Source organism: Grammomys surdaster, unplaced genomic scaffold (assembly GCF_004785775.1).
Source record: "Grammomys surdaster isolate TR1022 unplaced genomic scaffold, NIH_TR_1.0 130, whole genome shotgun sequence".
Classification (NCBI taxonomy): Eukaryota; Metazoa; Chordata; class Mammalia; order Rodentia; family Muridae; genus Grammomys; species Grammomys surdaster.
The window spans coordinates 12,546,338-12,574,190 of record NW_021604588.1 but is presented as its reverse complement, the minus strand read 5'-3'; the positions used below and the strand labels follow the sequence as shown (position 1 = coordinate 12,574,190).

Here is a 27,853-nt window from a genome sequence, read left to right as displayed (position 1 = left end):
ACAGTGCCCTCATGTGTGTCCCCCTACAGCCACATGCCCCATCCTCTAGAGAGCAAGCTTACCTATACACACAAAACACCCCTGCCCCCCCACACACACAAAAGGAGAGGTGAGAATCCTCTCTCCCTCTGCCTCAGAGTCTCCCGAGGCTGCTGACATCACAAAAGTGTCAACTGGCAACCTCATTGTCAGGCGGTTCTCCCCTGGCTCCCCTTCACTTACAAAGGCAGGGAAAGGGTGAGACCTTTCAGAGCTGCCAAGTGGGCAAGCTTCCAACGGCACTCCGGACTGAGCGAGCAGCAGAGCCACCAAGCCGGCAGCAGGGCACTGGGCCTCGTGTTTCAACTTCTGTTCAGTTCTCCTGTAATGGAAAATTGCTTTGCACAAAGCTAGAGTGTTAGTTTTTTCCAGCACCCATCCCTTGCCCTGCCCCACCCCTCGGCAGCCTTCAGATCAGAAGGACAGCTTGTACCCGCCCTCAGGAAGGTAGAAGGAGGGGAACCGTGGCTTCTTACTATGTCCCTTGCTTCAGGCCCTAGCTCCAAGTTGTTACTCTTTTCTCTTGGAATGGGGCTGGTATCAGGGTCCAAGTGTCCAAACAACTGTGCGTGTCAAGACCAAGAAGTAACCTGCGCAGATATGCAGCTAACAGAATACCCAACTGACATTCCTCTGAACACCCGGAGGCTATACCTGAACAATAACAAAATCTCTAGTTTACCAGCTTTGCAGCTAGGATTCCTCAGTGACCTCGTTTACTTGGACTGTCAGAACAACCGGATTCGAGAGGTGATGGATTATACCTTCATCGGGGTCTTCAAACTCATCTACCTTGACCTCAGCTCCAACAACCTAACTTCCATCTCCCCGTTTAGCTTCTCAGTGCTTACCAACCTGGTGAGGCTGAACATTTCACACAACCCTCACCTGTTGTATCTTGACAAATACGTCTTTGCCAACACCACCTCTTTGAGGTACCTGGACCTCAGAAACACCGGATTGCAGATCATCGACCATAATGGCTTCCACCACCTGGTGGTGCTCCAGACCCTGTACCTAAGTGGGAACCCCTGGGTATGCAACTGCTCCTTCCTGGACTTCACCATCCACTTATTAGTGTCCCGTATGGACCACCCAGGTAAGGGGTTGATTGGCTGTGGGTGTGATGCCATGGGAGGGATTGGTTTCTGAGACGGGTATTCAAAAAATGGTGGGGATGGGAGGGAAAGCTGGGTGAGATGATTAAAAAGTACTGTTACTGTTTGGCCCGGCCCCTCCTTGGGTTGACTGGTGAGGCAATAATGCTTAATAGCAAAAGTTCTAGAATGAGAATTCAGAGTTCAAACATGTCACCTACCGCTCGTGTGCCTTTAGAAAAATCTCATTTCTCTGCACCTGTTTCCCATTCCATAAAACTGGTACATATTACATAATTTGCAGAATTGTAGCCAACAAAATGTGTAGGTAAATGACACAAAGTGTGTGCTGTAATTGTAAAGTAACAAAGTAATTCAAAGGTGCTGGGCTCCGTGGATAAACTGTGTTAATCTGATTAACGCTGTGACTGAATTTTTCCAGAATCTAAAAATAAATTCGGCCCTCCATAGGTGAGGAAGAATCCAACAGGACCCAAGGAAAGTTCTACAGGGGGAGAGAGGCATAGGAGCTCCAGGGACAGCAAAAGACAGAGGAGAGAAGGAAAGCCTTTGATAGATTTGTTTGAAAATCGGGACCTCACAGAGAAGTGTCAAGCTAGGAGAGTCCAGTGTTATTGCCTTACCTGGGAGAGTTCCAAGCTAGGTGCTGCCATTGAGCCAACCCTCTCTGCCATGGCTCTTTTAGTACCCCAGTGTCTCACATCCTTATCCCAGGGACTCTGCTGTATCCTTCAACCCCAGGTAAGTCAGAACTTCAGAAAAATGAGGCCCCTTTCAGAAAGCCTGGGGCCACTGGTACTGTCCCTCTGACATGGCAATTCCTAGCCAAGAATGGCACTGCAGAACTGGTGGAGACAGAGTCATCAGCCCTCCAGAGCTCCCGGTGGCCATGTCATAAAAAGACCTTCCAAGCAGGAAGTACACTAGAGTGAAGCAAGCCAGGATTTCCAGACCAGATTTAAGGAGGCACTGAGAATAAGCACTCGGAGTAAGTGCCTCCTTAACTTTTGTGCCCTGGGCATCTGCCAAAAATCTCATCCTAAGTTATTAGAATAACAAAAAAGGAACTGTAACTTTGTCAGAAATCTTCTCAGTAGCACTAAGACTGAAGATGGGGCGGTGGTCTAAGTAGCTTCCCTGCCATCTTCTCTAAGAGCCAGAGAATGTGGTTTCTGCAGTGCTCTCTACCAGAGGGTCAACTGCCCTGCATTAAATGTAGTTCCTAAATGTGATTATTCCTGTCAGCTCACATCATATCGGGTGCAAAGACATCACCTTTTCCTACTCATCCCCACATACATACACACACATTGTCAGTGCTCAGATGTATTTTAACTAGCATTTGTCACTTATCTATAATATGTTATATTCACTCCCCCGTTATGTCTCCTATCACACTCCCACTCTTTCCCACTAGTTTCTCTTCTTTCATGTAGTGTGTGTGTGTGTGTGTGTGTGTGTGAGAGAGAGAGAGAGAGAGAGAGAGAGAGAGAGAGAGAGAAGAGAGAGAAAGAGAGAGAGAGAGAGAGCGCAATGAGTTTAATTGAACATAGGCAAGGTGTTATTTATAGAAACATGAACAGCTTAGCATTGGCTCCATCTTTGAAGAAAATGTCTTCTCTTCCTCAGTAACCACTAACTGCCAAAAGCTTCTCAGGAAGGGGTGGGACCTTATGAGTCCCTCCCCCACAGAATGTGGACAGGCCCAACTTTGTGCTGGTCTTGTATGCTCCAGCAATACACACACATCTTCCTTGAGCAGTGGCCACCAGGTTGCCAGGGCAACCTCCTAGCCTACCTGACTACGCCATGGCGATTTACCTTCTGTTCTGGCTCCTAAGCCTACCATGCAGTTCACCACGCTTTCATGCAATTTTCCTCAATCAAATTTCTGCTTTTACAGTTGTGTCTTCTCAGAATTTTCAGGCTGACGACTCCTTTGGACTCCTTGACTCTTTCAATTCAACCGTAATTGAACAAGATTATAAAGCAGGTCTTTTTCACTGCATGTTTCCAAAGACAGCAGAAGGCATAACTATCCTGTCAAGTTCAGAAACCCCTCATAGATAAAAGGAGACATAGTTTCCCTCCACTGTGGGACCCACAACTGCTGTCCCGAGGCCCAGAGGAGCCTTTATAGGCCACTTCTGGGGGAAGTATGACCCCACTGCTCCTGTTCACAGCTGGTATCCCAGAAAACATGAATAGGCCATGGCCAGAAAAAAATCTCTACAAATTTATTCTTGTATGTCTTGGCCAAAACCACACCAACTAATAAATGTAAAGAAAAATCAATTTCAAATCGAGGTCTGAGCTACCCAGTTTAGGGCCAGTTGGCAAAATCCCTGAGAAAATCCAGCCATTTGGGCTCGGAGTTTTGAAGGTTCCATGATCTGCTTTTAGACCTGAAGCAAAGCAAGAGAACCTATGGCAGAGGACGCTGCTGAAGGGACTGTGGTCCCAACATCCCCTTCAAGGGCATGTAGCCAGCTGCACAAGTTCCTAGGCTCTTCCTCTTAAAGGTTCATGGAATCGGGACCAGACCTTTAACGTGTTCCACAGACCTTTGGGAAACATTTTAGATCCAAATTATAGCAAGGTCTTTATAAGACTGTATTATCTTTTAAATCTGAATATCATATAACTATCATTTTGTATCAGGTTAGTTAAATATAACTAAAGTAGTTTTATTTCTTATCTACCTACTACTTAGAACTCACAAAAGATCATTTACTTTGGTTAACAGGCACTATCAAAACGTAACTGCAATACTGTTACCTGCCCAGATGTCTCATAATCTACCCAAACCCTCAAAGGAGAATCTATTCTAGTGCTGGTCCTCTTTGGGTTTCATTCAATCTCATATTCATTCTCTCCCTTCTCCTTACCTTCCTCCTCTTCTTCTTCCTCCTCTTCCTTCCTTTCACACATAGACACACACACACAAACTCATGAGCATGCATGCATGCAAACACATTAAAAAAACACATGAACAAACACAAAGGTAGGTATAGCCATATACATATACCTGCCTATAAATTACATCTACATAACATATATACATGTATAAATGCACATGTATCCACTCATGCACACAAACATACACCAAATTGAACACACGGTAAAATTCATTATATGCCTCTTACCCTTTAGCTAGACTTGAATGCAAAGGAAGCACTATTTCAGTTGACTCTCCTGTAGTTATTCTACAGGGTAGACATACCTTGGCTCACACACAAACATTCTTGCTGAACTTTCCATTACAAGCTCTCCTACTTATATCACATTTGCTGTCAGAATGGTGAACTTGACATACTCTAGAATGGAACTCATGCTTCTCTCCCCAGATGGCCACAGTTTGGGATGTAGGAAGAGATCAATGACATAAGCAGCATAGGCTCATTTTAAAGGGGAATTCAGTTTGCACGTAGGTTCCTTTGAGGTAAGGAAGTACTACCCTTCAGCGTTAGTGTGGTCCCTGTGGTGCAGTACTAAGGGCAGGATAGTGGTGTAATGTTGATCTCTATGATCCTTATGAAATGGGAAGTGAGGGGCTGGAAAGATGGCTCGGTAGGTAAGAAGATAAGAGCATTTGCTCTTGCCGAGGACCTGGGTTCAGTTTGCTAGTTCCCTGCACTCACATAGAAGCTAACCACTGTCTGTAACTCCAATTCCATAGGATGGGACACTAGGAGATCAGCACCTTCGTTATGTGCCCCCAAAATCTGAGGCACAGCAGAGTTCAATAAAACTGGAGCCAATACCTGTCTAGACACCAAACTTGGCTCTAAGTGATGGGACAGCCACCGTGCAGACAGCAGAGCCCAGAGCTGAGATCTCTGGTTCTCAAGAGAAATAGACATGTTATGATGCTAGCCTGCCACTTACTATATATATGATATCAGATAAGTCATGTACCTCTCTGAACTTTGATTTTTTTCATCTTTAAGACATGGATAATAATAGACCCAACCTACGTAGGGCTGTCACAATGATGAAACAAGAGCATTTATGAAGTGCTATTAGCATTAAGCTTGACATTTCATGAGCATTCTGTAAACAAACGGTTGGTAGATGTAAGAGAAATGTACAGAACTGTAGAGAAGATGTCAGGCAAGCAGTTCCCTGAAGAAGAGGTGGGCTTCAGGAAGGCTCACACACAGAGGACTACTGTCTAGGAAACAGGAGGACTACAGAGGTGCAGAAAGGCATGCATAGAATTTGGAAAGGTGATCATTACAACTTTCTACTTTAATCCATGAGGAAAGAGATGAGGGGACTCCTGGAAGGAATTGGATATTAGGTAACTTGAGAGCACAGAGTTCCAGACCCTAAAAAGTAAAACTGAAGGCCAAAATCAAGACCTGGTTACTTATCAGTGAGTTATGATAAAACAAGAGCTGGATCAGCAACACCAAGGTAGCTGTGCCTGCATCACTGAGTCCGGGTCTTAAAGTTCAACCCAAAGAAAAGTCCACTTCCAGGGGCAGGTGTGCATGTACACTTTTCTAGGCGAAGAGGCAAGAAAGTCACCCCAACAGAGGGGTGGTGGCATAGCCTTGTGATTTACAAGCGCTGAGCAAAGCTTTACTCCATTTCTCCCCAGCTACTGCCTACTACTGAGCTGAAATTAGACATAGGATATTCATGTCCCCAATGCTGTGACCTTGGAAAGGTTCCTGCCAGAATACTAACTTCCTGAGGAGAATAAGTATACCTAAGCCATTGTCGTATCAGAGGAAGGGGTGAATTATTGGGCTCTCTAATTAGCTAAGATGAATTTTGCAACAGAGGAAAACCTTGAAGGAAGACAAGGTCCTGAGAGGAAATGGAGGAGACTCAAGAAAACGCATGAGAGTATATTCTTCTCCTATATCTCATCCTGAGCTCAAGGGATGCTCCTCTCCCCTCCACTCCCCCCCAGAAAGGGAGGCTTACAGGAAACTGAAATGTTTTGTTCACTTCAATTTATCATAACATTATATGAAACAGGAATATTGAAACTCTCCCAAATGAACAAGACACTTGGCACTATTATCAAAAATACTAAACAAAATCCTACAATGACACTCTAACTAGATGTATGAAAGTATTCAGTTGTACACAGTTCACTTTCCAAATGCAGAGGGTAGCAGAAATGGAAATACGCTATGATATTTGATATGAGTATATGATATGTACTCACCAGGGCTCTCAGCTGGGTGCCCTGCTGAGAGCCCTGGTGAGTACAGGGTTAAAACAGATGCATGCACTCTGTTTCCTTTTTAGCCCAGGTCAGCAAGTAGGTGAACTAATTCCAGGCTGAAGCTGTAATTTTCCACTCATTAGTGATATCTGAAGGTGAGAGTGGCTACTGAATTCTTCCCAGGATATTTATTTTCCTTAGTGAGACAGTGTTAAATATTTTGAGGATGGTTTCTGAAAAGTCACTGAGCCTGAAGCTCCTGGTAGCTATACTGGCTCCCCCTTTACCCCCAAAGTCTAGCCCAAGGCAGCCAGCAGGTGTTTCTTCAGCACTTTGAGCACCTTAGATATGATATCCAACATAGAAGCCATTAGTTGTATGTGGCTACTGAACTCTTGAAATTTGGAGTACCACTGAACTGCATTCCTAACTGTTATTTATTTTAGCCCATTTAGATAGCCACACGGGCTAGTGGCTCTCATGACACTGGGCAAGCCATTTAACTGAGTGCTGAACACATTTTGTTTTGCTTTGCTTTGTTTTTGCTTTGATAAGATACTTGAGACAATAACATAAAGGAGAAAAAGGTTGCTTGGGCTCATGTTTCAAAGCTTTAAGTCCACAGTTGGCTGTCCTCATGGTTTCTGGGCTTAGAGCAGAGAAATAAAGGAGGAAGTGACCTACTTCCTAGGATGATATCCCACTTTTCAAGAATGGTCTCAAATTATGAATTCATCAGTGGATTAACCTATGTGATTAGGTCAGAGCGCCCACAATTCAATCAGCTCCCAAAGGACCCACATCAGAGCATTACATTAGCGATCAAGCCTTCAAAATGAGTTTCAGGGGACATTTCATACCCAGACTATAGCAAGTGTCCTCACAGGTGACTGCTGGGACCAGCCCACCATGGATATATCCTATAGTCCAAATTTCCTCTCCATTTTATTCTATTTTCTTGTTATTGGGGACATCAACCTATTTGACTCTAAAACACTTATTATATTCTTCTGTGTGCAAAATATGTGAAGACAGTTGTAACACAGAGAAGTTCTAATTCCTGTCTACCTGGGATAGAAGAGACATAAAATAGACTGGAAAGCCAGAAAGCCTTGCCCTGGTTGTAGCAACCCCACTGAGTGACTTTGAGAGAGCTTCTTCCTCACTTTGAGTCTCACTTTTCTTGCTTTTTTTTTTTTTAAGATATATTTATTTATTAAGCATACAGCATTCTGTCTGCATATATGCCTGTAGGCCAGAAGAGGGCACCAGATCTCATTAGAGATGGTTTTGACCCACCATGAGGTTGCTAGGAATTGAACTCAGGATCTCTGGAAGAACAGTGCTCTTAACCTCTGAGCTATCTCTCCAGCCCCACATTTTTTGTTTTTAAAGTAGGGGAACAGAACTTGAAATTCTCAAAGACCCTTTTATCTTGAAGGCTTCAGATCTAAATAGAAAGATAAGACACCTGTGGTGATTTGTATATGTCCTGCCAAGAGAGTGTCACTATTAGAAAGTGTGGCCCTGTTGGAGTAGGTGTGTCACTGTGGGTGTGGACTTTAAGACCCTCATCCTAGCTGCCTAGAAGTCAGTATTCTGCTTGCAGCCTTCAAACTAAGATGTAGAACTCTCAGCTTCTCCTACACCATGCCTGCCTGGATGCTCCCATGTCCCTGCCTTGATGATAATAGATTGAACCTCTGAACCTGTAAGCCAGCCCCAATTAAATGTTGTCCTTATAAGAGTTGTCTTGGTCATGGTGTCTGTTCACAACAGTAAAACCCTAACTAAGACAACACCCATGATAGAAGAGGAGATCGATGTTCAACAGATAGGATCTCAAGTAAACAAGTGCATGGTGGGTAAAAGGGAGATGGAGGTATTCCTGGTATGGATGGCTACTACCATAGGAGGAAGGGAAAGGAAGAAGCAGACCGCCTCTGATTCTGGCACCCTTCGACTTTTCTGCCACAAGGTAGTCAGTGCCCCAGTCTTTCCTCCCAGGCCTGACACTCCAAGCAGAGGCCCTTAAACTCTTGGACACTAAAATCCTACCCCCTGAGATTCTGAGTCATTGCTAGGCCACTTCTCAGACAGCCTATGGCAGCATCCTGTGTTCCAGAGCTTCTGTGGCTGTTCTAGCTGGAAAACATGCTAATTCACACTGAGATGCTAATGGGTAATAGTGTTTTGAAATGTCTCCCTCATGGGGCATTTGCAGTTTGACAGAAAACAATCATAAATCAAGAATTCAGAAAGTGACTGGCTACCAGAGATAGGAATGGGGCAGTTTTAGGTCCCCTTGTGTCAACTCTTAAATTGTAGTCCTTAGGCAGTTCTAATTGAGCCCAGTGGGTGGCGCCCAAAAGTCAAGGAGGAATCTGGGCAAGGGTGACACAGAGGTGAGTACATGAGGCAACTGAGGGGCATCTGAAGGAAACAGATGGTTTGGGTCATGTGCTGCTTCAGGTACAAGTCGTTGTAAGGACATTTTGAACAGAGAACATCTTAGTTTCATTCCGTGGTTATTTCACCCTGTATCTAGGCAGCTATAATAGGATAGTGGCCTCATTTCAACCCACCAAGTACAAAGTCATCCTCGGTTGTGCCCAAAGTTAGATTTCCAGAATGAATTCAGGCCTTGCACCATTTCACTATAATGTTAACCCAGCTCCAAGCTCCACCATCAGAGAAATTGAAATAAAGACTAGAGGCAGGCAGAGGTGGTGAGAGGAGCTGAGAGAAAATGAGAATTTCTGTACAACAGATGGTTCAAACATTGTCAACTGTTCTGCCAGCCTGGCTGTCACATCTTATAAAAACATTCCCTGGCCTTGATGCTAGAAGATCATCTTTCTCAGGACAGTGAGGGGGCATAGAGGGAAATGACTAAAGCATTCCCCCCCACAAAAAAAAAAGAGTGACCAGCCAGGTGACTCTGATAGGTTCCCTTACTCAACCCAAAGGGGATCCCAGAGAGTAAGTTGTTCATAGTTCTCCACGTGACTTCTCAAACGACCTAACAAACTCAGGCATCTGGAAGGTGGCAGTAAAAGGCTGGCCAGAACAGCCAACCTGGGTTTCCCCTTCTTGACAGATAAGGGGCATCTCATGTTGACAGAATCCAGGATGATGGATACAACTAGAAATCGAGACAAGGGTCCATCCCTAAAGAATCCTGAATAACTCTCTGAGGACCATGCTGTGTGTGGTGGTTTGAACATGCTTGGCCAAGGGGGTGGCACTATTAGGAGGTGTGGCCTTATTGGAGGAAGTATGTCACTGTGGGAGTGGGCTTTGAGACCCTTCTAGCCACATGGGAGACAGTCTTCTCCTGTTTGCCTTTGGAACAAGATGTAGAACTCTCAGCTCCTCCAGCACCATGCCTGTCGGGACACTGCCATGCTTCCTGCCATGATAACAGACTGAACCTCAGAACCTGTAAGCCAGCCCCAATTAGCTGTTGTCTTTTTATAAGAGTTGCCTTTGTCATGGTGTCTCTTCACAGCAATGGAAATCCTAACTAAGACACCATATCATATGAAGCCCTGGAAAGCAGGCAAGTCTTGTGACAGAGTTAGGAATTAAACTCCCGCAGAAAACCAGGAGGCAGAGAACAGAGGCCAATAGCAGCAGTGGGGATAGAAGTGTGGAGAAGGAGGTCAGGAGAATTTGGAAGATAGAAACAGGACCTAGGACTGAACTGGTTTGCTCATGGATCCTTACACTTCCTGTCTGGCAAAATTGTAGGTGATAAATTTATATTCATTTAACCTCTTTCTTAATATTCTGGGAGCTCTACGGTATTCCGCATCTTTAGAAAGTAGCACAAAGTCTGACAAAGAGAGAGTCACATTAGTGAGTGAGTGAAATTGGAAAAATAAACAGGAAGGGGTCAGTGAAGAGTAACTTCTAATGTTCAGCTTGAACAACTGTGAGAAATTCATTGAGCTAAACACTTGCCGGGTCATCTTCCCATCACTAGAGCAAACTACCTGACATTTCTGACTTATCAAGAGAACATGGCTGTGGCTCGCAGTTGGGAAGATTCAGTCCAGAATCAATTGGCCCCGCTGTTTTAGTCCTGTGATGAGATAGCACATCATGGTGGTGAGGAAGTTATTTTCAGGGCAATGGGAATTTTGAGTCCAGAGAGGTGTGACTTGGGAATTGAAGGTGCTAGCCGCTCGATGGTCACTACAAGCCAACCTGAGACAATGGCTTTCAGTAGTTCATTGTCTCACATTCCCATGGTTAACTATGAACTCACAAGGAAATAAGCAAAGCAAAAGTGGACTGTATTAAGAAGATGTGAGTAACTAAGGAGGAGAAAAGGGAACTCCCAGAGCTAAGATTTATTACAGGAAGAAAGTAGTCAGGAAGCACCTACAATCAATGGGGGCACCTGAGTGGGCAGCCACTGAGCTGCAAGTCAGGGGGTGGGGATTATAGGATGACAGAAATCGGACAAAGACCAGGGTGGTTTCTGTTGAGATCAGTTAATTATCTGAGCATATCAGAGGCCAAGTTAGGGTGACACACTGTGTATTCTTATGGTATAACCAGGGAGATGGACTTATACTCCCCACCCAGTTATAGGTAACTGAAGCTTCCCTCTGTACATCCCTGACTTCATCTCTTAGCTGCTAATCTTGACTGTGTGCAAGCCATTTATTGCCTGCTAGAATTTCTGACCTTGTAGGTGTTGCTAGTCTTAGACCTTGATGGAATCTAGTGGTTGTTAATTAGACTATGTTCTCATGTTTGTTTACATAGCCAGTCAGTATTTTTACCTTAACAGCCTGGGTTAGATGAGATTTTTTCCCCTCAGCCCAGTCAAGAAGATTTTTTAAACTGAAAAATGCAATATTTCAAAACCAGGCAGTACTATCCAGGCACTTACCATCCCAGCACTCAGGAGACAGGTAAGGGGCAAGAGCAATTCTATGAATTCAAGGCTAGTCTGGTCTACATTGCAAGTTCCAGGTCAGTCAAGGTTATACAACGTGACCCTGTCTCAAGAACAAAACAAACATCAGGTATGTCAGGGTGGAGTTTACTACTTGGTGGTAGGATATTTGCTGAGTAGATATAAGACCCTGAGTTTGATTCCCCAATACCATATAAGTGCAGCTGCCCAAAGTCCCCCTTAGTTTTACCTGATTGACCTTCTCACAGCTCCTGGGATGTAGTTGTGGTCTTCCTAGGCTGTCTCACATCTAGGTCTTTGAATATGGCACAGTCTGTCATGTTAACCTTCTCACAGCTCCTGGGATGTAGTTGTGGTCTTCCTAGGCTGTCTCACACCCAGGTCTTTGAATATGACACAGTCTGTCATAGGTAGAGGCTGTTTAGAAGCCATTTCTACTTACAATTTGCTGCACTATGATTAGCTGCTGTAGACAGGAGACTAGGAGAGAGGCCAGCAATGCCTTGTATGTGTTTTTCAGGGAAGAGGCTTGGTGGGAGCGAGTCAGAGCTGACTGGAGCCCACTGACTCTGACTTCATCTTCCCAGAGCCCTCCATGTCCACCCTCTTTTCTGGTCAGCTTAGGTATCTCCCACCTGGAGGCGAGTCCTGTTATTTCCCATTCCTGGTGTTCCCAGTGCTCTTGAAGAAGGGGTACCAAGAAGGCTAGATCCTAGTCTCTCAGCAGTCGATCCTCTGAGACAATGAGAGTTAGTCAGCTCGGACTAGAGAGCAGGCCGTCAAATACACATGTGGAGAATCACTGGCTCTGGTGACCACTGAACTCAAATAAAATGAGATCTAGCAAAGCAAAGGTTTAGAACAAAGTACTCTAAGGGCCAAGCACAGAAGCTCTTGGGAATGTCTTGTTATTGAAAGGGGAACATAACTCAAGAAGCATGCTGAGCATGAACATGGGGAAGGGGGCAGAGAAGAAGGGACATTCGAGGAAAAAAAGGTCTCCAAACAGTAGTACCCTAGAAGACCCAAAACTGGCTATCATATTTAACCACCAGGTCCCTGGGATGAGACTGAACCCAAATCAGGGGTGAGCTATGGAAGGTGCAGAGAGAAGAGTGCGTAACACGTCTACCTTCCAGGAAGTCTCCCTTCCAGTTGGTGGTGGGAGGAAGGATACAGGGTGATAATCTGAGCAGAGACAAGAGTGTCTTTCTAAGGAAAAAAATAGATCCAATTATTAGTTAATCTGCTCATCCAGAAAGAAAGAGAAAATATTCAGGAGACAGGGGAGAATAACTAAAGAGGGGAACCCCCATGAGGAGGGAGTGAATAGTCCCTTCTCTGTCTCCTGGGGCTGTGGAGAAGGAAAGGAAGGGAACTTTAAACGTGACAAATGCAACCGAAGCACTGACCCACCCTGAGACCTACACCTCGCTTTCTAGGAGATGAAGGTCAAAGACTGACTTTCTCTCTTTTTTGTTTTATTATTTTATTTATTACTTCTCAAATGCTGTCCCCTGTCCCGGTCCCCTAGTTTCACATGATGTTTCCTATGGCACTGCCAAGCCATCCATGAGAACAAACCTGTTTGTGAAATGCTGTAAAACTGAGATGTGCTCTGGCGGCTGCTGTTGTTAAATGGTGTCGGGGACTGAACTCAGGGCCTCATGCAGAGGAGGAGGCAAATGTCCTGCCACCAAGCTACATACTCAACCCTGAACTGCCTGATTTTTAATACTTAAAAACTACCTGACTGGGATTTTAAAAAAAAATCTTCATGCAGCCCAGTCTTCTTGTCTGGAAAATGATGTAGTCCCCGAGTTGTTGTAGAAGCTGAATAAGATGAATGACATGAGGTCAGCACCACAGTCCTGAGTGCTGAACAATGTTCCTTACCACTGTCATTTTAGTCAGGTGCTGACCCAGGTTTCCTGGGGGTGACTCTGAGTGCTGGTAGTATACACAGCAGGGGATGGCTGTGGGTGTTCACAGACAGAAGCAGGTTAAACAGGCATTGCTCTATACAGTCTTCATGCACAAGGAGTTTGAGGTGCCAGGGCTCTTGAGGAAGGGATGTAAACTCTCAGACTGATCACACTAAGTAAAAGGCACTGAGTGCACTGTCCAGGCCTAATGCCAGAATCTCTCTTTTCATCCTGTCCTGAAAAATCTGGTCTTTCTTTCAACATAAAGGAATAACTAGTATATACCTGATACATCTCATTAAGATACAGCTAAGATTGAAAATAGTTGGATGTGGTGATTTATACTTATAATCCTAGGCCTCAGAAGTCTGAGGCAGGAGGATTGCAGAAAGTCTAAGGCTAGTCTGAACTACACAGTGCATTCCAGGCTATTCTAGGCTACAAAATGATTCAAATCTGTCTCCAACCAACCAGCCAAGACTGGAATGAAAGTCAGGTTAGGCAAACCCTTGCCTGTCTCAATTTATCTTCTTGTACTAGCCAAGAGTCTCTGGTTTCAGCCTTTGGCCAAGGTAAGGTATGGCATTATTACCCCAAGTGACAGTTACTGAAGTGTGAGAAGAGTGCCTGGGCAGGCCCTGGGCAGAACACTATGGAAGAGACACACTGTGTGGAGCCTACATTGTCACGTGAGAGGAAGGATGTAAGAAACAATTGCTCTCAGGAGGAAGAGTGTGCCGGGGCAGACACTTCAGATCAGGTGGTCTCTAGCTGGTGGCTTCTACGCAGAGAACTGAATAAAAAATGTGAAGGCCGAGCCATGGGAATGTGAAGTGAGGTGAGGGAGGGGCTTTCTAGACTGAGGGATGAACAATGGTAAAGACACCAGGATGCACTACGCTTGACAAGCCAGAAGGTGAGAATGGCCACAGCAAGGGGAAAGGGAAGGAATGAATGGAAACAAAACAGCCTGGTTGGAAGCCAGACCACACAGCAAATAAGCAACACAAGGGTCTGCTTTTATTCCACTGTGACAAGGAGTCCTGCAAGGGGTTTTTGGCAGAAAAGTAAGATGCTTTGTGACTAACAGTTGGCTCCCACTGCTGTATGTAGGAAAGATTGTCAGGAAAGAGGATTAAAGGGGGGATGGTGGCTTAGACTAGGGTAACACTGCACATAGTAAGACCACTAAGAATCAGGACATATAATAGTGAAGGGGGACCCACAGTGTTCGCCTATGCCTTGAAAATGAGTAGGATGTGAGTAAGGAGACTCCCTTGTTTCTTCCTGCTCTATGGGTGAGTGTTGGTACCCTTCGCTCCTGAAATTTTATAAATTGCTTGCTATCCATAAGGGTGTACCACAGGTTTTCCCACAGACCACTCTAGTGAGGTCATTTTCTCAAATGATGTTCTGTCTTCCAAAATGACTCTAGCTTGTGTCTATGTTGATATAAAACTAGCCAGCACAGAGTGATTTTATGCCAAAAAAAAAGTTTATAAAGGCAAACAGGTTATAGTTTGGTGGGCCCTGACTTGGAACGTCACAGAAAGATAGCTAGGTGATGAAGAAATGGAGTCCCCACAGGCAAAGGTAGAGCCCCGTGTCAGGAGTAGAAAGGTTCCTGAGAACATGGTGAAGGGCTTGCTCTCCAGTCAGCTTTGGTGTTGGAATGCTATGCTGCCCCGTGTAGATTCCTTCCCAGGGAGTCATCTCTGGAGTTTCATCCATTGCACAGAAAGATACAACAGTGATTTGTTTTCGTCAAATTCCACCTAGAAAACCTGTTCTAAACTATAGGCCAAAGACATGGCAGCTAAGCAGACTAAGAAGTACTTCGCAAAACATGTAAGCCAACGAACATTGGAGTCTGAGCTAGACCTGGTAGGGCTCGCCTATAATCCCAGTTACTTGGAAAGCTGTGGTGGGAGGATCCCAAATCCAAAGCTTCCTGGACTACAGACAGAGCGAGCTTATAGCCTGGGAAACCCAATGAGGCTCTGTTTCAGACAACAACGTTATGGAGGTTAGGGATCTGGCTCGGTGATAAATGTTACCTGGTATTCACTATGCCCTAAACTGAATCCTAAATACTGCAGAGAGGACAGATTCTACGGGGAAAGGAAGAGGAAGAACTGCTGGAGAACTGGAACGTCTCAAGTTCCATCTCTCCTTGTACTCTGCCCCCTCTTTGAGGCTCCCCAGCTACCAGAGCCCAGCTAGTTCATTCCCTGGGCACACAGAGGGTCTGGGTCTTCATAGAAGCCTGCGTACAGCCTGCTTCCTTCTCAACAAATGCCAGGGCATCTAGAGTACGGCCCTGCCCAGGACTATGATCCTCTCCACAGACCAAGGAAAGGTTCTCCTTAGAAGGAACCCTGAGTTCAAAGGGAGGCCTCAAAGCTTATTACAGCTAACAAGAGGTTCTGAAGCACAGACTGAACAGACTCCCTGGCTCCTGCATATACCTGGTTCTGCATGTTTACTGCCTATGAGTAAGATGCTGTGTGAGGAAATAAACAAGGTGATAGTTTACGTTTCCTCAGGAACCATTTACAAGTAGTTAAACATTAGTGACATCTGTAATTGTGCCTAGGAGTTTTAACTGGGGCAGATGTTCTAGGCCCAGTGGAGTAGTGCTGAAAGAAAGGATATCCAGGGGTCTAGACACACTGTCTATATAATGTGAATGACACCCCTTGGAGTTCGTCAGAACATACCACGTGGTTGCCCTATGTAAGAGAGAAGAATAGATATACAGTTTATTCATTCCCTAGCCTGACAATATTTAAAACTACCATTCAAGCTGGTTCGGAGTAGGTTTTACAGCTAAATTTTATTAACACCTCATGTTATACCTAGCACACATTAAATATTTCACCATCAGTATACAGGTATATAATCTCTGAAGACACCAAATCAGACTAAAAAAAATAATAATATATCACTAACAAGCTAAGAAAATAGATTTAAATAATAAAGAAGAAGGCAAAAAAAGGTGAAGAAATAGGACATAAAATACATGAAACAAATATAAAGCCAAGTAACAAGTTACTGGATATAAAATGACAATGAACTGACAACAGAAAGCTTTACTAACTTGGGTGGGGGAAAAATCCCAACTCTAAGTTGCTCACAAAAGTATACATTATATATAGAAAAATGGTAGCACTGAAGAAATGAGAAAAGACAAGCAATGCACACACTAGCCAACAGGAATTCAGTCCAGCCACACTAGGAGAAGGCAGTCTTTACAACAAGCGTTACTGGCAGTAAGACCTATTAGTCAATAACTGAAAGGCAAGGGTGGTAACTTTCTATGCATCTTTTTAACATAGATTAAAATATGACAGAACTATATGGAATGCTGACTTTGATATGACACTTTTGGGTTAGCCTATGTCTAGAAAAGATAAAATTCCTTCCCACAGGAACTAATAAACAACAGACTAACAAGAACTGAGAAACCATCCCTATTTATAGATTAGGAAGTCAGCAAGGGAGACTGGGAAGATGACTTGGTAGGCAAAGTGACCACTACTCAGGTATGAGGACCTGAGATTAGTCCCAGCAGCCATGTTAAAAGCCAGACATAGGCCATACATAGGACAGGTGGATCCCTGGGGCTTGTTGGCAGCCCAAGCTAGCCAAAACAGGGACAGTGAAAGACCTTGCCTCAAAATATACAAGGTGGAGATTAAGAGAAGACATCAACCTCTGGTCTTCATATACAACACACACATACACACACACTAACACATACACACACACTCACTAACATACATACATACATACACAAACAGTAACACTCCCACACACACACAGTCTATCATATATGCACACTAACACACATACACACACAAATACTCAAATATACACACATACACACACACTAACACTCTCTCTCACACACACACACAAAGATAAAGATAAATTTTAAAGTCAGCAAGGGCACAAATCTCTATCATACCACAATCTAAGGGACTTTAAGCAGAGCAATACACTAAACAAAAGTAAAATAGTTTTCAGAATGAAAATTTAGTAAAATTTGACTAATGCTAGGCCATAATACAAATTATCAAAAATTTTCTAAAGATTTTCAAAATGGCAGAACACGTTTCTAACCACAGTAGAATTGAACTAGAATCTAGTTGTCTAAAAACAAACCAAACAAACAAACTCCAAATACTTGCACATAGCAGTGAGTAACAGCTCTTATTAATAGAGCAATGACCAGATATACTTTACACATTCGAGGGCTAAGCCTCCCTCTGGTAGCCATGTAAATACACGCCACACACTGGGGTGAACTGTGGCAGGTGCCATAGAAGGCTGTGGTGAATAGGAATGAAGGGAAGCAAAGGCACGTCCTCTGACCTGTGAGGACCAACAGTTGAGGGACGTGTTGAGGAGTAAAGAGGTTAATTCTGGATCCGCCAAAGACTGGAGAGAGAGGCTGTGGATACCCAGACCATGAGTTGTGTGATATGGCCAGCTACAGGTGAGGACCAGAGCAAGAAGCAGATCAAGGTGTAAGACCGTTGGACCGCAGAAGAGAGCCGCCAGGAGCACAGCAGGGAAGCAAAACTGAAGGTGGTGGATGGCAGGAGAGGTGCTGTGGGTGTTATTCTGAGGTCCACAGTAGCGATCACAGGAACCTTTTTGATAATATGTATCTAGGAAAAGTTAAACCTTGTGGGGGCGGTCTGGGGTTTGTGTAGGAATCCGACCCTCGCTGGTGAACCTTGAAGTGTAGAGCTGGGAGACTGCGAGGGAAGCTCAGCCTTGACAGTGATGTGATGGGGGAAGGGGAGAGAAGGAAGCTGTAGAAGAGCCCAGGCCTCCCTCCTGACAGCCACCCACATCCCTCACCCGCACAGCAGCCTAACAATGCATTAAAATCGCTGCCTAATTGCTCCTTTCAAAGTTAATGCTCTCAACCGGGAAGTGTGTGTTTAATGTTTAGTCTCATCTCTGCCGCCCAAGCCCCAATTTGAAAGCCAAATCTTTTTAAAAATAGAATGAGATAAACCCCTAGACACAGCTCCGACCCTCAGAATCCCACGTTTTCCTTTTTCAAATCTGTCTTGCTTTGGATATGTCGCTGGCAGTTTGAGCAGGTGACCTGGGAAACCTGTCTGGATCAGATCCTGGAGAAGCTTTCAGCAGCTTCTTCCTGGCTCCATTCGTGAACTCTCAGGCAGAGCGGAGGAAGCCTTCAGTTAGGCCACAGCATGGCTGGATGTCTGTCCCTTCACGGCCACAGCCCTTCTCTACAGGAACCCTGTCCATTGGAGCAGGGTGGCCCACAGGGATACCTGATCACATTCAGTCTAGAGGGAAACGGCTCCCTCTCTTGTTCTCAGCAATCTCTGCAAACAATGCACAGGGCACCATCTCTGCACTGGCTTCTCCTCCTCCACTTACAGGCTCCAGCAACGGCCCATCGGCAGTAGTTACCGAGGACATCAGAGGTGGAACTTTCTGCCTGAAACACTGAAGTAAGGGACAGGAACCATGCCCCTCCCACTGTCCTTTACAGGCACCCAAATCTACCTGCTCTTCTCTATAATTCTCCTACCGCTAGCTTCTGTTAGGATGTCCTAGCCAGCCCTCCTTCTCTAACGCCCTTGTCACCAAGGACATTGATGCCACCGCACCGTTGCACAGTTCCTATCCTGGAGCTAAAAGGAGCTTCTGTGTTATGTCCTTTGGTTGTAGTTCTCATGTCTTCACTTCCTAGAACAACTCAATCCTGGTCCTCTGTCTTCAGTCTCCTGGCTATATCCTTTGAGGTATCTAGAATCTTCAAATCATGAAACTCCCTAAGTCTCCATTTCCTTGTTTATAAAATAGAGATGCAAATATTATAAAGATCGAGATGGTTGTAAGCATTACATGAGATCAAATGTATACACTAAAAGCGTAGAAAACAATAGTTATAACTTTGGTTATGATCACTGCAAAGCCTGGCCTTGACTCTGAGCTGCAGCTTGTTTAGTCATCGTGTGCTGGGTGTGTTCACCTGGGTACCTCTGCATACACAGCAACATGGCCCAGTGCACGGAGCTAGTGAAACATGGCTGTGGACAGTGCTCTAAGTGCCAGGCATAGCTGGCACGTGGCCTGCCTTCTCACCTTGGTAACTACCCCAAGAACACATACAGTTTGCGCCTATATGTGGGAAAGGAAAGGAGATGAGCTGTCCTGCCAAAGTTTGCATGACTAGCAGCTGACGATTTGGATTGGATTGGATAGCTCAAGAACCCTTTTCTTTCTGCTATATACTGAAGTACATTGTGCTAGATCTGGGGCAGCGCTCAGAGAAGCAGCCAGGGAGCTGCATTAGCTGATAACAGGGACTGACCATTCAAGTCATTCATGGGACCCACTGGTGAGTGCCAATGCTATTGCTGAGAAGTGGAACTGCTTCACCTACTGGCAAAGTCTTAGTGCTGAGCTCTGCAGACATCCATACAAAGACTTTTTCTGGGAATCTTGTCCCTTCCTGAAGGTGAATGGTTTATGATTCTTTTGGGTGATATTAGTGGTCTCTCTTAATTGGCTTTTCATCAATGTGACAAAATACAGGAGAGATACAACTTTAAAGGAACAAAGGTTTACTCTGACTCTTGACTTCAGAGGCTTCTGCTTGCAATTGCTCAATCTCTTTGCTGTGGGTTTATAGTAAAACAGAACATCAGGGCAAAGAACAGAGTGTGGAGCAAAGCTGCTCACCCATGGTAGCCAGGGAACAGAGCATGAGCAAGGATACCAGGAGAAAGAGAGAACCTTTTCAGTCACACCTCAGTGACCTCCTTCCTCAAGCTAGGCACCACCTCTAAAAGCCCCTGGCTGTGAAGTCACTGGTGACCCATGAGTCCTTCCAGAAGGTTGTCCCCTTGCGATCCAGTCACTCTCAATAGCACCACCAGCTAGGAACCAAAGTATCAAACTATGCACCTTTTAGGACAATTAACACTGAACCCACAAAGTGGTCCCTGAGTCGGCTCAGGCACTAGTACAGAGAAGGACTAGGACTGGGAAAAGATAGGTTTAAGAAAGAGAGAAATGGGAAGCTGGTAAACCACAGTGCAGAGGCTCCAACATCCCATGCTTTCGTTTCCAACCTTCTGCCCACTGTCAGGGTGTCTCCTTCCCTTAGAGAGGGTCTTAAGCCAAGGCCATTATCATGGTCTGAATGCAGCCAAGCCTGGGTGTAAGATGTAGTTCTAGACACAGCACTTTTCAAACTGTAGTATGCCACTAGATGCCCTGGGATACTTGTTACAAAGCAGATGGCCCCGACAGCCTGGTGTGGGCTGAGATGCTGCATTTCTAACAAGATCTACTAGTACTGTTGGCCCATAGGCCACACTTTGAGCAGTGAGCTCCAGATACCCTTTCCTTTTGGCTTAGGACATCAGGAATCCTGATGTTTCAGCACCCTGCCTGCTGTGATTCTCTTCACAGATGCCCAGAATGCCACGTGTACCGAGCCCACTGAGCTGAACGGGTGGCCCATCACACAGGTGGGGAATCCACTCCAGTACATGTGCATCACACACCTGGATCACCAGGACTACATCTTCTTACTGCTCATCGGCTTCTGCATCTTCGCTGCAGGCACTGTGGCCGCCTGGCTCACGGGTGTGTGTGCTGTGCTGTACCAGAATGCCCTCCGAACATCAAGTGGGGATGATGAAGATGAATCTGGAAACAGGATCACCAACCAGATTTTTCGAAGCAACACACAGTTCAGCCCGGCTCGCCGGTTCCCTGAACTGATCTAGCTGTCAGAGAGCACCACCGATTGTGCCTTCCTTCCCTGGTCTGGCTCCCTGCTTTCTCTCTTGCCCTCTCATCTTACCATCATTGTCTTTGAGACTGAAGCCTTCTAGTAAAATAAAATATTTGGTGGTTATTTCAGAGGCTGGTCCCTTCCTGCTCCACCAAGCCCACGAGTGCTTCTTTGAGCTCAGTAGGATGGAAAAAAAAGTCCAAAAAAAAAAACTTGATGGATTCATTGGAATAGCAAGGAAGCCCACCCTAAAAGCAAGTGGACTTGTATTCAATTACTATGTCTCAAAAGCAAATGCTGGAGGAGAGAGATGAAAAACATCCAAGGGTTGGGAGTGTTCTCAAAGAGTAAGCAATCTACATCGAAGTGAAAGTACTATGTGGCCATGTTATCGTCACATGCTGTCTTATAATTATCCCAGTGATCAGGTGATAACAGTAGAACCTACCAGTGAGAACCTGAGGCCTGGGCATATCTAACTGTTGTCTGCAGGAAGCCACATTCTCTTTTCCATGAAACCACCTTCCTAACAAACACTTAGCAACATAACCAAAGCTCATCATCTAATATAGAAATAAGTACTATGTCACAATGCCTTGGCCCAACAGAAATGTGAGGTACACAGCCATGTCACTGTTAACAGAGTCCTTGACTGCCTAGCATTATAACCAGTCCTGTGCACATTTTACCCACCAGGTTACTTCTCAAACAGCAGGTCACCTATTCAGTGTGACCCTTGTGTTTCTGAGGTACTCAGCCACACAGTAGCAAACTCCAGTCTGCACAGATGTGGTAAGAAGAGGAGCAATTATTAATTCCTGACACCAAAATGATGTTCTATGGGCTGTGAGCCATTGTCCTGACTGAAGAGCTCAGCAGAGGAGCACAGTATACACAACTGTGGTCCCACTGTCAGGCCTGCACACACAAAGGGAAGGGGAGGAGAAGAGAAGTGTGGCTCAATGCAGGCCCAAGGACACATTCCAGGTTGTCCTTTGCTTGCTACCCAGATCAAATTGCACTCCTGGTGAAGGTTCAGATGGTAATCCCGGTAGTCATCACTAAAGCCCCAGCTAGACCCAGTCTTGTCTCTAGGTCTCAAGTCAGCACTTGCCCTCCATTTGTTTAGGCAATAATTTAGAGCATGGGTCTTGAGTGAAAAGCTGACATCTGTGCCCAGTTTTATATTTAATTACTATGTAAATCCAGGCTTCCTACTCATAATGATGATCTGAAGTGCAGAGACCATCTTCTCTCACTGTCCGCTCTCTGCTCTCCACTTACGCAGTGCATATGATGGTGCCTCACACAAAGCAGGGGCTTGGCCGATGTTAGTTATTGCATTCCCCTCAAGCCCAGACCAGCAACCACTCCTACGCTGAGATCCTGAAGTGAAGAGTGCCCATGGGTGAGTCATTTCACTCCTGTGTGGTGTCTCTGTTTCTTCCTTTGTATATGACAAAAGTATAGTATATGTCATCTTGGGAAGCTGAGAATAAAATGAGTATCAATCATGAGAATCTATTTTAATAAATATTTGTGTTGGGGAATAACTTTGGACTTGTAGGAACTTTCAGTGAAAATTTCTGTATGTACCTAACCCACTTCCATTAATGCTACCTCATATTACGGTGGAATATTTGTTAAAACTTACAAGTGTATTGGAATATCTTTTGTTTTGTTTTTGAGACAGTTTCTCAGTGTGGCCCTGGCTGTCCTATAACTTGCTCTGTAGACCAGACTGGACTCAGACTCCAAGATTCGCCTGCCTCTGACTCCCCAGTGCTTAGATTACAGACGTGTGCCACCACCATCCAGCTGAAATGGAAGTCTTAATTAAACTCCACTCTTACCAGTTTTCCCCTCATACTGTTTTCTGTTCTATGATCCAATGCAGAACACCACACTGGCATTTAGAACATTTTTTATAATAATAGTAATTACATCTAGCATATATTAGATAGTTCTAGAAGTCAGACATTGAGTATGTGTATATACACATGTGTGTATATGTATCATTAAATCATTAGAATCTTATGAGATCACTATTATTCAATTACAATATACAATTGAAGCTTACGAGGTAAGACTGCTTGCTACATGTTACATAGCTAACAAGGCCAGAAGTCAAACCAACTCTATCTGATTATATGTAGTATTCTCTAAAATATTTTTCAGTATTTTTTATTAATCTTTAGAGAATTTCATAATATGTAATTTGATCATATTTACCCTATCACCAAACTTTTAATCAATACTAAATCTGAAATTTAAACTACTATGACAGTCTTGACAGAAAAGATGGAACTCAGTTTTTCACAATAGCTTCTCTATGAAAATGATAGCAGAGAGTGGACATAGCATCCTACCTAATGGGTCCTGAGAAGGCCACCGTGCATTGGGGTTCCAAGTACTTCCTGGTGGAGATAAAAAGTCAACAAAATGCTAAGTGAGAGATAGGCACACAGTTAGAAGGAACACACACACACACACACACATACACACACACACACACACACACACACACACACAATGTAGTAGAGAGTGTTAGAAGCTTTCCAGAAAGGAGAGCCATCTAGGCTGTGGCTTACAGGTCAAGAAAGGATTATCCAAAATGGCAAAGCAGAGAGGTGGGTGACAAGAAGGCTTCCTAAACGAGAACTGAGCACACAAGGCTGTGAGTGCCTAGCACATCACTGTGGTTAGAATATACAGTTTGAAGGAAAGGAGACAGCCAATGCTAGAGAAAGAAGCAACAATCCCCAAGGCCTTACAGAGACCTTAGACTAGTCAGGAACACATCCATCAGGGTCTATCCTGCAGTTACAGGTAACCCCAACGTAAGCCTTGTGTAAAATCATATGGGTGGGGCAGCCTCTCCTGGGTCTTCTAGCTACAGAACCTAGAACATGAGTTTCAGAGAAAGAAAACAAATGTAACAGGTACGTTTCAGGCTAAGCAGTTAATGGTACATGTAACTTCCACTCACTTTTTTACATAGCCACCCTAACACTACTGTAAAAAATAAAAAAGTTTGTGGGGGGGGGAAACAAAATGCTATAGTAATAAAATTTTAAAAAAAAGACCTCTCTCTGCCTCACTAAGATAAGGAATTTTAATTTCCTCCTGAAACACACTCCACAATTTTATTCACAAAATGATACCTGATTTTCCCTTTAGAGTGCTCATTCTGGGACTGGAGCATTCGCCTGGTATACTTGCCCTGGGTTTAATCTTCCTCACCTAAAAAGCAAGGAAGAGGAAGAAGAGGAAGAGGAGGAGAACTCACTCAAGCTTACCCTGGCTAGAAGGCATAAAAGAGATGTGTGAGGCAGGTGAAGGGGTGAGACCAGCAGTATTGCATCTCCCACAGGAAAGAGAGGGGAAAGTGACCAGAAGCAGTAGCCATGGAGACAGAGAGAATTGGATACATTTTAAAAGTAAGGTGAGAAATAGTTACATAATTTGGTGAGTGGCTAAACATGATGTTGGAGAGGAATTACTGGAGGAAAGATTAGGGGAAAGACCGGTACCCAAAGCTCAGATTTGGACTGCAAGGTGGCTGGTAGCACAAGTCACTGAGTCAGTATCACAGTACTCGGGGGCAAAAATCAAAACACCTGGGAAATCCATAAAATGTGAGAAGAGGAAGGGACGTGTGGAAGAGTCAGGAGCAAGGCAGAGCTAACTGCTTCCTCTCCATGGAGTCAATGGTATCTGACACTGTAGAGTCGTGTAAGTGTATCTTGTGGAGATATCAGGAGTCATTCCAGTGGGTTTCACGTGTCTGTCTCTCAGGAGGGAGGCTGCTGTCTCCATAACCACTACTGTACAGATCCTACTTCCTAAAGATGTACGTGTGCATTTGATGCAAGTGGATGTTTAAAAATAAAAAGAACAGATGACCTGGTCTAGAAAGTTACTGTCTTCTTCTGAGAGGAATCTTTACCCACCTTCCTCAGGGGCAGCCATCACAGTTCCAATAGTGTGCCTGGGCTCACACCACCCACTTGTATTTCACTGGCATTTGGCCCTTGAACTTGAGTCCGAGAAAAATTAATGGAGTATTTTGAACAGGAGGCAATGTCTGACATAGATCTTGGGACTATCAGAGGATTTTGCACAGGAGGAGGCATTTTAGTGGTTATTAAGGGTTAAAGCCTGGAGGTACGGTAAAGGGAGACGTGTGGGGAACACCTGTAGTTCTGTTTGGCAGCTGGAAGGTGAATGAAAGTCACTAAGAGGGTGGGGGGCAGAAGACTGATCAGGCAGCTTATCAAACAGTTTTTCATCGGTGTTTCTCCAAGTAAAGCCCGCAGCCCATTGCATGCACCAGGGTTCCTCAGGTCTTGGTCCCTAAATCCTCAGGAGGGGGAGACATCAGTGCACACTGTATGATGTTCTTCAATTTTTAAGAAAGACTTGTGTGTGGGGATAATGAGACTTCAGGCCTCGTAGACTGCAAGAGCTTCTTTGGTTCAGAGTAGTTCTCAACCAACTGGTCAAGCCAAATGTTCCTTCTGCCTGGAAGAATGAGGGGAGGGGCAGCAATGCTCAACCAGTAATGCTTACTGCAATTCCTGTCTTGCTGAAAGGCCTCCTCTTCACACGATGAGGTGAAGTGCTCCGGGTTCAAGCTTCAGCGTTTGGGCTCAGTCTTCTCAAATGAGGTAAGTGGGAGATTAGGCATCTTCAAGGCCATCTTTAATTCTAACCTATGGATAACATCGAGAACGTTGAAGAGACAGCTGAAAACAGGAAGGAAAATAGAGAACTCTTAACAGAAACAAGGATAGAAACAGACAATTTGCAGCAAGCACACAACGATGTATTTACTCTCACAAGAAACCAAACAAATGCGCATTAAAAGAAGAGGTACTGGGCGTGAGGAGATGCCTCAGTGGGTAAGAATGCCTGCTACACAAGCAGGAGCACGTGAGTCCGGATGCCCTCACCCACATCAAAAAGATAGGTGTGGTTGCTCATGCCTGTAACCTCAGCACGGGGATGACGGGACTGCAAGTAGCCAGGCTAGCAAAAACTCGGTGAGCTCCAGGTTCACTAACAGATTCTATCTCTAGAGAAAAAGGAAGGAAGTGACAAAGGAAAACACAGTGTTTCTATCTCTGTTATCCGGTCTCCACACACATGGGCATGAATATACACTTGCACACATACACATGCGCACACATCCATAACACATGCACAGACATAAAGAGGTGACAAAGTTAGTCTGATTAGGTTAGGACTTTGCTATATGGATTGATGGGGTGTTGGCTACACGAAAGCTAACAGCTGTGAATTATGGCATCTTGGAGTGAAGCAGAACAAGTGTTAACTTAGTGACTTATAGTTGGAAAGACATTAGTGCCTTTCCAACCCACTCTATGGATAAGACAGGTGAGACAGATTCACCGACGTCCTATTTCAACTGATGAGTACTTAGCAGAACTGAGGTGTACATCATCCAAGCCTGATACCATGTTTGAATGTTTGATAGTTCCTCTACCAGCACATGTAACATATATATTCATATATTCATATTCTCTCTCTCTCTCTCTCTCTCTCTCTCTCTCTCTCTCTCTCTCTCTCTCTCTCTCTCTGATTTCCTTGTCAGATCTGTTTTCCAAATTTGATTTTGTAAGGTCCTATCTCACCCCTTTTAATTAAAATGTTAGCTGCTGTCCACTAACATTCTAGTGAAAAGCACACAGATTTGTTACCCAGGACCTAAACAATTGTTATTAAGGCCTTAAAGGCTTACGGGTTCTTTGCAATGAGCCAGATGGTGGAGACTGTGCCCTGGTCATCAGCACTGGCAGTAATAGCTCAGATAGCACTGAAGAACCACTGAGGATATGGGGAAATTGTAGGGCAGAGCTAAGCGTTTGATAAGAGTCCCATGATGAAAGGATGCAGGCAGGCTGGCTTCTTAAGAAGACCGATTATTTAGGCCAAGGGGTTAACTTACAAGAACAACACACACTCAGGTATACAACCTGGTGGCTAATTGCACATCACTCTCTGAACTCATTTAAGTGACTCTGGGCTCATTCCCAATTAGCATTCACTAAACCAGGCTTGTTGTCCCTTTGATCTGGCCTCTCTCAGCAATTGCTGATGGCTTGTAATTCTTCTATATTTGCCTCTTCTGAAGTTGGTAAAGGCCAGGGCACATGCCAGCAGCTGCCTACCGCTCTCCCTAGATTGTGGCACACAAAGCCAGTCTGTAGCAACGGACTGAACCCTGACAGCCTCACACTAAGAAGCTTCTCTGGGATTACTAGTTCCCAATGAAAATCTCCTTAGGCTAATCTAGTCTTAACCCCTTATCCCCACCCAAGGCGAGCAGGAAGATGTTTACCACAGCGAGCAGTGGTGCTATGACGTGGGCACTTCTTCTGGAGCTCTGTGAGCCTGAGCACATTACTAATCTCTGTCACATTCATTTTCCCTCAAGTGGAAATATGAGTTGAACTCAGACTGTCATGTTACAGCTGAGAGATTCTTTGTGTGAAAGACAAATCTAGTCCATGCCAAAAAAGTAGATCTTCGAAAAAATGGTGGCTTTGAGGAGATAGTGACCGTCCTCAGCTCCCCAGCCCCAAGGTCCCTCTTGCGTATGCAGCACTGGAGCATCAGGCTTGCTCAGCCCCAATGCCAGATCATCTGGCAAGAGCATCAGTTCACTCCTTCAAATAAAGATTTGGTGAAAAACTCTCTGACATCACTTCTGCCTCCCGTCTTCCATGGCTCTGAATATAAAATTCAGTCTAAAAGAACTTTTCCAGTTAAGAACTTTGGTTTCTCTAAGTCTTAACTGGGTTTTCATACCATTTAAAACTAAAGAAT

The 27,853-nt window shown here is 44.7% G+C and overlaps 1 protein-coding gene across 1 annotated transcript; it reads left to right on the top strand.

The window, feature by feature from the left end:
* Positions 1 to 173: 173 nt before the first annotated feature.
* Positions 174 to 21,129, top strand: Lrrc52 (leucine rich repeat containing 52). Its single transcript, XM_028757494.1, has 2 exons — positions 174 to 1,138; positions 20,674 to 21,129. The coding sequence occupies exons 1-2, from the start codon at positions 517 to 519 to the stop codon at positions 20,991 to 20,993; spliced, it is 942 nt and encodes a 313-aa protein (XP_028613327.1). The 5' UTR covers positions 174 to 516; the 3' UTR covers positions 20,994 to 21,129.
* Positions 21,130 to 27,853: the final 6,724 nt, after the last annotated feature.

What these genes read in the sequence shown, in the direction of transcription:
- Lrrc52 (XM_028757494.1), top strand. Translation starts at nt 517, where the DNA reads ATGTCCCTTGCTTCAGGCCCTAGCTCCAAGTTGTTACTCTTTTCTCTT. An exon ending in GTCCCGTATGGACCACCCAG is followed by an intron (nt 1,139 to 20,673) that starts GTAAGGGGTTGA and finishes TTCTCTTCACAG; the next exon opens with ATGCCCAGAATGCCACGTGT.